The 10,000-nt window shown below is 46.6% G+C and overlaps 1 protein-coding gene across 3 annotated transcripts in view; it reads left to right on the top strand.

The window, feature by feature from the left end:
- Window positions 1-10,000, top strand: part of LOC118104256 (E3 ubiquitin-protein ligase RNF123) — a 55,056-nt gene that overhangs the window by 14,374 nt on the left and 30,682 nt on the right. For all 3 annotated transcript variants that reach the window (XM_035151176.2, XM_035151177.2, XM_035151178.2), the window contains 12 exons: window positions 663-783; window positions 986-1,087; window positions 2,676-2,776; window positions 2,936-3,125; window positions 3,857-4,002; window positions 4,353-4,436; window positions 4,779-4,886; window positions 6,852-7,029; window positions 7,324-7,398; window positions 7,543-7,630; window positions 8,190-8,277; window positions 9,621-9,705. In XM_035151176.2, coding sequence (XP_035007067.2) covers window positions 663-783; window positions 986-1,087; window positions 2,676-2,776; window positions 2,936-3,125; window positions 3,857-4,002; window positions 4,353-4,436; window positions 4,779-4,886; window positions 6,852-7,029; window positions 7,324-7,398; window positions 7,543-7,630; window positions 8,190-8,277; window positions 9,621-9,705 — 1,366 coding nt within the window. The remainder of the gene's footprint in view (window positions 1-662; window positions 784-985; window positions 1,088-2,675; window positions 2,777-2,935; window positions 3,126-3,856; window positions 4,003-4,352; window positions 4,437-4,778; window positions 4,887-6,851; window positions 7,030-7,323; window positions 7,399-7,542; window positions 7,631-8,189; window positions 8,278-9,620; window positions 9,706-10,000) is intronic.

The following is a 10,000-nucleotide window of genomic DNA, read 5'->3' as shown; positions in this document are numbered from 1 at the left end:
GACGTCCTGCTCTTTGAAACGTGTCTCAGGAGACATGGTCTGAAATCATTCATCACTATATAATCTATACAGTGAGTTTCAGGTGCTGCCCGGCCTGTCGTACAAATGTAAATACAAGCAGAGCAACACAAACATATTTAGAGATGATCATTCACAGTGTTTTTTACTTAAAAGTATTAATACCAAGTGTAAAATAAACATTTTAAATTTACACTCGGATTTTCCACCAGTTGTTTGTTGTCGTCGTCATAATTCTGCAATGATGTCATTACCGGTGCAGAGAAAATGGTAGTGACAAAAAGTGTTTTGTTCTTTTGCTGCTGATCTCAGTATTTAGTCCTCTCCATAGAAAACGTTATATAGTCAAGTAGGGGTTAGTGAATGACTGATTTCAGACTCTATGATTTGTCAGGGTATATTTCCTCTAGTGTTATTTAGGGTTTTATGCCTCTGTGGTGGCGACACCCAGTGGCCGGAGGCATTATGTTTTCAGGTTGTCCGTCGCATTTCTTTAACACAATATCTCAAGAGCACCAAGATGGAATTTCTTCAAATTTGGTGTGTGTGTGTGTGTGTGTGTGTGTGTGTGTGTGTGTGTGTGTGTGTGTGTGTGTGTGTGTGTGTGTGTGTGTGTGTGTGTGTGTGTGTGTGTGTGTGTGCAGCACCCCACAGCTCTGTGTCCTCCTGAGTACATGGTGTGTTTCCTGCACCGCCTCATCACGGCGGTGAGAACCTGCTGGGACGACGGGAACAGGAAGACTCAGGGCAGCGTCAGGAGTGAAGGTACGACAACAGTGATAATCATTTTATTTATCACTTTATTTCTCTCTCTCTTTATTTCTAGTTCCCTCTCTCTTCTTTATTCCTTGTGCTCTCTACTCTTTATTTCTCTGCCTCTCTGTCTCTACTCTTTATTTCTCTGCCTCTCTCTCTCTCTTTATTTCTCTGTCTCTCACCTCTCTCTCTCTCTCTGCTGTTGTTTCAGAGGCGTACGTCCCCCCTCAGCTCTTCTACAATGGGAAGGTGGATTACTTTGACCTGCAGAGACTGGGGGGGCTCCTCTCCCACCTCAAGAAAACACTCAAAGGTTTGTACACACGTCTCGCTGTGGTACCTGTGCTCTGATTGGCTGGTTGGTCAGTACCTGTGTTCTGATTGGCTGGTTGGTCAGTACCTGTGTTCTGATTGGCTGGTTGGTCAGTACCTGTGCTCTGATTGGCTGGTTGGTCAGTACCTGTGCTCTGATTGGCTGGTTGGTCAGTACCTGTCTTGTGGCAGGTATACCAGCTCTGACTCTTTCCTCTCAGTTTAAATGATGACGAAGAAGAGAAGAGACGCTGTTTCCCCTCACCATGATGATGAAGATGATGACACTGTAGTGTTTTCTCCACCAGAGGGAGCTGTTGCTTTGTGTTGTTTTTCTCACTGAGATCAAATCAACCAGAACAAAGTCAAACCTTTAAAAAGTGAATCATCTGTTGTGTGTTCAGGCGCCTTTACATGTTCATGTTTATGAAATATAAGTGTAAAGCACCATCACTGTTACGTCATTCAGTCCGTTCAGTCTCACAGTCAGTCAGGTTTATGAAGGTGCTTCCCTGACATGTGTCATGCATGTAGAATGGGTCATGTTTCCTCTGGAGACTGTGTCTGTGAACAGAAGTGACGTGTGACCTCTGCTGCAGAGGTCATGTGATCATGTTGACATCACCTGACACGTCGTCAGCTCTGATCACCACAAACTCTCTTCACATCTTCGTCTGTGTCTTCATCGTGTGTGTCAGCACTTCTTCACCAGAGGTTTGTTTTAGTTTCTTCATGTTTGTGTCCCGTGTTAGAAGCTCCTCCCCCCCCACTCAGTGAATCAGTGGAGGATCCTCTGCTGTTCACACTGCTCCTGGATTTACACTTTATACAGGAGCTCAGGAGGAGGAGACAAACTGAGTCTGATCCTCCAGAGAAGATCCAGAGAACTGAGGAGCTCAGTCTGAAAGCCGCTAGTTCGTTATTTCCTCCGTCCCTCTTTCGTTCCCTCCCTCCTCATCAGTATTCGTTTCCATCCTTCTCCTCTCTCTAAATTGAATCAAGGTTTGATGAATGCCCTCATCAGTGACTCAGTGAAATATTCATCAGTTGAAGCTGATGTTGCCTGTTGTTCAGTAAACTTGACCGTATTGATTAGTTCACTGATCCAGGGCTCTGCACCATCATATGGATTTACAACAGCAGGGTGTTTCTCGTGGATTCACTACATCTCGTGATAATTCCACAATGCGAGACTCGTATTGGATTGGTCGATTTTCCTCTGACGCTGCATAAAAGAGCGCTGTTATAGTTGGGGACCCGCTGGTGGAGCCGGGCCAGGCCGGGCCGGGCCGGACTGGGCTCTCTGTACTGAACGAGTGGGTGAATGAGAGTTAGAGTGAGGGAGGGAGGGAGGGAAGAAAAAAGAGAGGGGGATAAGGCTGAGCCCCCCCACACACACACACCGTGTTGAACCTGTGAGAGGAGGAAGCGCCATCAGCTTTTCTCTGTATTTACATCAGTGTTTCTATATATTTACATAAATTATAAATATTTTCTGATTTATTTATAGCTGCAACAATTAGTCAATTGATTTTGTTTTTATAAATTATTAAATTGATAATTGATTGATCGTAGCTTTAATCCACCAGATGATTTGGCAAGTAAAGCCAACATCATCATCGACCCTGCAGAGATTCAGGCCGCATCGATGGACGACCTGGACGAGGACGAGGAGAGCGGAGCAGCACAGGTTTGTCCACAGGCATCTTCGTTGTCATTATTATTATATTTTATTGAATTAAAAAGGAAATAAGATGATGTATGAATCTCATTATTATTATTATATCTCAGACGTCAGCACCTGATGGCGTTTTCCTCAGTTCGTGTTGTCTGGTCATTTTTTCATCAGAGGCCGTTCGGTGCAGCGATGGGTGGAGCTCTGGCGAGGCCCAGCTGGTTGAGTTCTCCCACTTTGGGACGGGCCAACCGGTTCCTGAGCACGGCCGCCGTCAGCCTGATGACTCCCAGACGACCCCTGACTCAGCCCGAGAAGGTGAAGGTTCGCACGCTGACTGTGGAGCAGAGGACGGAGGAGGACAGTGAGTAACTGAAGGACGCATGAGGCGCCGCACGCTCATTCAACCAACAGTAATCATCAGACATTATCTGTCCCTGAGTGTTTTGTTTCTCATGTCAGGGAATCACATGCAAGAGGTTTTCTAACCTGTAGAAATAATCAAGCTAAGCAACGACAAAGTGATAACAGAAATGAACTTGAGTGAAAATGTTCATGTGCCGTTGTCCCAGTGTCAGTGACGTCGGTTCAGAATGACTAATTTTCGTGCATCTAGGTCCTGTTATCCATCCAAAACTACATTTCCCAGCAGCCCCCAGGTTTATCACGTGACACTATTCCAAGCACTGTGCAGTTAGTGATTTTCTGAAGCCTTTTGTGATGACTGGTGTATGTCGATATGAAAGTGAGTCCATCATGTTTATATGACTCAGATATGTTTATGGTTTTAATAGTTTTCATAACTAATGAAGCTCATTAGTTCTTAGCTCAAGCTAACCCTAATTAGCCTTGTAGTGAGCGCCTCATTTGTCTGCTGTTCTTTGTTGTTGAGAGGCTTCGTGGTTCTGACGCATGGCGGCCGACACATTCGCCAAGTTTCATTCAGTTTTGGAGCAGATAGTGATCGGTACTAAAAAGATAAGAATTAAAAGAAAATAGCAGCGTTGGAGCACTGAATTCTGGACATAATCATGATGGCAGCGTTCAGATCAGCGTCCACCTGAAGTCTCTGTTCTGTTTGTTTCTGTCCTGTAGTCGAGGGTAGCCATGGTAACGATGGCCTGTTGCTGGGGCGACCAGTGGAGGAGCCCGAGCAGCCAGTGGCAGATAAGTCGCTGCTGGAAATCGTCGACGGGATCGTGATGATGTACAACCTGAGCGTCCACCAGCAGCTGGGGAAGGTGAGCGACGTCCCACCGGTGTGTTCTCGTCTCTGACATGCCGCCGCCAAGCGTCACGAGCTCGTCGTCTGCAGACACAGACACGTTACAGCTTGAAGACGAGGTCGTCAGGGGGATGATTGGCAGATACAGTCGATGTGGAAACGGACACTAATGAATCTCTGAAATATGAAAGACATTAAATAATCAGACCTTTTGCTTTGAAGTTTGAAGACATTTGATCGATGGGAAAATGATAAAAGATGGACATTTGTCATGAATCTACATGGTTGCTAGGATTACATGTTTTTTACATGTAGAACTGAGTCTGTGGAGTTTGATCATCAGGACATTCTTCCTGTTTCCTGCAGATGGTGGTGGTTTCAGACGACGTCCATGAATACGCTGTGGCGCTGAAGGACACAGAGGAGAAGATCGCTCGCTGCCCCGCACGAGTGAGTCCTGTTTCCATTTGTGAACATAAAACTGAGAACCAGTGAGAACAAGTGAGAACAAGTGAGAACAAGTGAGAACATGTGAGAACATAGAACCAGTGAGAACCAGTGAGAACCAGTCAGAACCAGTGAGAACATAGAACCAGTGAGAACCAGTGAGAACCAGTGAGAACCAGTCAGAACCAGTGAGAACCAGTCAGAACATAGAACAAGTGAGAACAAGTGACCTGTGACCTGTGACCAGTGACCAGTGACCTGTGACCAGTGACCAGTGACCTGTGACCAGTGACCAGTGACCTGTGTCAGTCTGGTAAATGTGGTCCTGCTGGTTGTGTCCCTCAGAGATCAGACATCCTGGACGAGCTGCAGAAGAGTCAGAAGGTTTTCTCAGAGAAGCTGAATCACCTCAGCAGGAGACTGGCCTGGATCAACGCCACCATCTACTCCAAGGTCATCACACTCATCACTCATCACTCATCACACTCATCACTCATCACTCATCACACTCATCACACTCATCACTCATCACTCATCACTCATCACTCATCACTCATCACACTCATCACTCATCACACTCATCACACTCATCACACTCATCACACTCATCACTCATCACTCATCACACTCATCACTCCTCACTCATCACACTCATCACTCATCACTCATCACACTCATCACTCATCACACTCATCACACTCATCACACTCATCACACTCATCACTCATCACACTCATCACACTCATCACTCATCACACTCATCACACTCATCACTCATCACACTCATCACTCATCACACTCATCACTCATCACTCATCACACTCATCACTCATCACACTCATCACACTCATCACACTCATCACTCATCACTCATACACTCATCACACTCATCACACTCATCACACTCATCACTCATCACACTCATCACTCATCACCTCATCACTCATCACTCATCACTCATCACTCATCACCTCATCACTCATCACACTCATCCTCATCACACTCATCACTCATCACTCATCCTCATCACTCCTCACTCATCACACTCATCACTCATCACTCATCACACTCATCACTCATCACTCATCACACTCATCACACTCATCACTCCTCACTCATCACTCTCATCACTCATCACACTCATCACTCATCACACTCATCACTCATCACACTCATCACACTCATCACTCATCACACTCATCACACTCATCACACTCATCACTCATCACACTCATCACTCATCACACTCATCACTCATCACTCATCACACTCATCACTCATCACACTCATCACTCATCACTCATCACTCATCACACTCATCACTCATCACACTCATCACTCCTCACTCATCACACTCATCACACTCATCACTCATCCTCCTCACTCATCACACTCATCACTCATCACTCCTCACTCATCACACTCATCACTCATCACTCATCACACTCATCACTCATCACTCATCACACTCATCACTCATCACTCATCACACTCATCACACTCATCACTCATCCACTCATCACTCATCACACTCATCACTCATCACACTCATCCCTCATCACTCATCACTCATCACTCATCACACTCATCACTCATCACACTCATCCTCCTCACTCTCATCCTCATCACTCATCACACTCATCACACTCATCACTCATCACTCATCACACTCATCACTCCTCTCACTCCTCACTCTCATCACACTCATCACTTTCTACTCATCACACTCATCACTCATCCACTCATCACTCATCACACTCATCACTCATCACACTCATCACTCCTCACTCATCACACTCATCCTCCTCCTCTCCTCCTCATCACTCATCACACTCATCACTCATCACACTCATCACACTCATCACTCATCACACTCATCACTCATCACACTCATCACTCATCACTCATCACACTCATCACTCATCACACTCATCACTCATCACTCTCATCACACTCCTCACTCCTCACACTCATCACTCTCATCACTCATCACTCATCACCTCATCTCACTCATCACTCATCACACTCATCACTCATCACTCTCATCACTCTCATCACACTCCTCACTCCTCACACTCCTCACTCTCATCACACTCATCACTCATCAATCATCACACTCCTCACTCATCACTCATCACTCATCACACTCATCACTCATCACTCATCCTCCTCACTCCTCACACTCATCACACTCCTCCTCCTCACACTCATCACTCTCATCACACTCATCACTCATCACACTCATCCTCCTCACACTCATCCCTCATCACTCATCCTCCCTCCTCCCTCCTCATCACACTCATCACTCATCACTCATCCTCCTCCTCTCTCACTCATCACACTCATCACTCATCACTCCTCACTCCTCACTCCTCACTCCTCACACTCATCACTGTGTGTGTGTGTGTGTGTGTGCAGGAGAAGATGCTGGATGTGTACTGGCTGCTGTGCGTTTGCATTCGCACCATCGAACACGCAGACAACACGGGCTCCTTGTTCGCCTTCACTCCTGAATTCTACCTCAACGTGGCCATGAACGCTTACAGCGCCCTGAAGAACTACTTCAGCCCCGCCAACAGCATGGAGGAGCTACCAGGTGACACATAGGGCACATGTGTGCAAGGTCACCTGTTCCCTAGGTCACAGTAAAACAGCATGTGGCTATCAGATGAGTCATCACACGAGACAGGGCTGCTGCTGTTCCTAATATTCTGAGCCTTCAAATCATTGAGGACAGACTGTAACAGCAGCAGCTTTGTCATCCTGTATCATCAGGTATCAAACACTGTGAAGTTCAAGTGACATCACTTCCTGTGTGTCACACTCACCTTTCCGTTGGAGCTTATGTTCACGACGACAGATTTAATGTTTGTCATCTTCTTCTCTTCAGGTTACGAAGAGACACTGACTCAGCTGGCTGCCATCCTCGCCAAACACTTTGCTGATCCACGCATCGTCGGAACAGGTCTCACACACACACACACACACACACACACACACACACACACACACACACACACACACACACACACACACACACACACACACACACACACTTTATTTATGGTGCATAACTCTAACGTGTTGTATTTTACGTCTCTTCTCTCAGACATTAAAGATTCTCTGATGCAGGCCCTCGCCAGCTACGTCTGCTACCCACAATCCCTCAGGGCAGTGGAGAGGATCCCAGAGGAGCAGTGAGTGTTTGTTTGACCGTCACAGTTTCAGCTGCTAGTTTTCACTGTTCAAACACCAACAACTGTTTATTTATCAGAACAAACACATCCTGAAAAAACAGGTTCAGCAGCAGAGAAAACTACGTATGTGTCCTTAAAAGGACATAAATCATTCATGTTCCAGGTTGAATCCGGTATCTGTCTGTTAACTCTTCATCTCTCTCACTATAAAACACATCCTGGTATTTTTACACCTGAATCTCGGTGTTTTCTCTTCCTCTAAAACATTTCTCACTGTTTGACGACTCATTCGGCGTCCAATCAGAAAGCTTTCTGTAATTTTGAACTTCCTCCCAGTGACTGGATTCTGGCAGTCAGCGACCGGTACATAGGGAGCTACACCGTCACATTCATTGGTTAAATCCACAGTCGTAGGTGAAGGCGGCGGAGTCCTTGACAACAGAGAGCTGTCGTCATGACTTTCAATGTTAAACTCATGGTCACTGTCGAGGGGAGCTATTGGCTGCTGTAAGCGACCAATCAACATCCACGATCTGAGTCGCATCTGATCTGATTATAGACGAGTGGCCATGATGAGGAACCTGCTGGCTCCGTATGAACAGAGACCCTGGGCTCAGACCAACTGGATCCTGGTCCGACTGTGGAGGGTGAGACACACACAACCACAACCACACACAACCACAACCACACACACAACCACACACAACCACACACACACAACCACAAACACACACACACAACCTCACACAGCCACACACAGCCACACACAGCCACACACAGCCACAACCACACACACACACACAACCAACCACACACACACACACAGCCACAGCCACACACAGCCACAGCCACACACAACCACAACACAACCACAACCAAACACACACACACACACACAACCACACACAACCACAACCACACACAACCACAACCACACACAACCACAACCACACACAACCACACACACACACAACCACAACCACACAACCACAACCACACACAACCACACACACACAGCCACACACAACCACAACCACACACACACACACACACACACACACACACACACACACACACACACACACACACACACACACACACACAAACACAACCAACCACACACACACACACACACACACACACACACACAACCACACACAACCACACACACACACACACACACACACACACACACACACACACACACACACACACACAGCCACACACACACACAGCCACACACACACACAACCACAGCCACACACACAACCACACAACCGCGAACACACACAACCACACACACAACCACACACACACACACACACTAACACAACCACACACACTCTCACACGTATACATATGTAACTTCCACATACTACCAACATGTGTCCTTTACTTTGGAAATCCATCCACTAGAGGGCAGCGCAGAGTGGAGTGTTTCCGACAACATGTGGAAGAGGTCGTGATAATTTCCTCTTTTTGTCCGTGACGTGATTAAACACGTGGACGATGAATTATCAACTGTAACTGTCCCTGTGTCCCGGTGAAGGAACAACATATAGATCCTCCTTATTTAAGTTTCTCCTCAAAAACGTCCACCATTGTTAAAGTTTTTTCCTCGTCTCTTTATATTCATCTCACTTGAACTATTGGCTACACTGCCCCCCCATGGTTTCCAGTGGTACCGCTCTGTTTCGTCTGTAACCGGAAGCTTTCAGAAGACGTGAACAACCAAATGAACGTAGAGTTCGGACTGAAGGCTTCGTCTGTTTCCATACATGTATCAACATTGAGCATAAGTTTGTTTTAAATGTTGTTCTGCGGATGTATGACATCCTCATAGACAGTGGGATTATCACACTGCTGCTCAGTGTGTGTGTGTGTGTGTGTGTGTGTGTGTGTGTGTGTGTGTGTGTGTGTGTGTGTGTGTGTGTGTGTGTGTGTGTGTGTTGACTCTGTCATAAACATCTGTGTTGTCGTGTTTTTTCAGGGCTGTGGTTTTGGATACAGATACACTCGTCTTCCTCACCTCCTGAAAACCAAACCTGAGGACGCCAACCTGCCCAGTCTGCAGAGTAAGTGACACCTGTGACCATCAGCTGTGAAGTCAGTCTAAACACAAACCCACGTAAAACCCACACGTGTGCACGTGACACGAGCAGAAATCATAACGAGAGAGCATCTCTGCTACACGTGCACGAGGCTGCGACTCACTCGCCCTCACTTTGCGCTCTCTCATCACGTTGACTTCTGGGACTTAAGAGGCGGGGCCGCTGGCTCTCCTGTGACTGGTCAGTGACGTGGTTCTCTGTAGTTCCTGTTGAACAGAAAGAAAACTTTATTGTTTATCAGTTCGTGAACGTTCCTTTA

This window comes from Hippoglossus stenolepis, chromosome 3 (genome assembly GCF_022539355.2).
Source record: "Hippoglossus stenolepis isolate QCI-W04-F060 chromosome 3, HSTE1.2, whole genome shotgun sequence".
Classification (NCBI taxonomy): domain Eukaryota; kingdom Metazoa; phylum Chordata; class Actinopteri; order Pleuronectiformes; family Pleuronectidae; genus Hippoglossus; species Hippoglossus stenolepis.
Note: the sequence above shows the minus strand (reverse complement) of the source record. Positions and strands in the feature narration are given on the sequence as shown.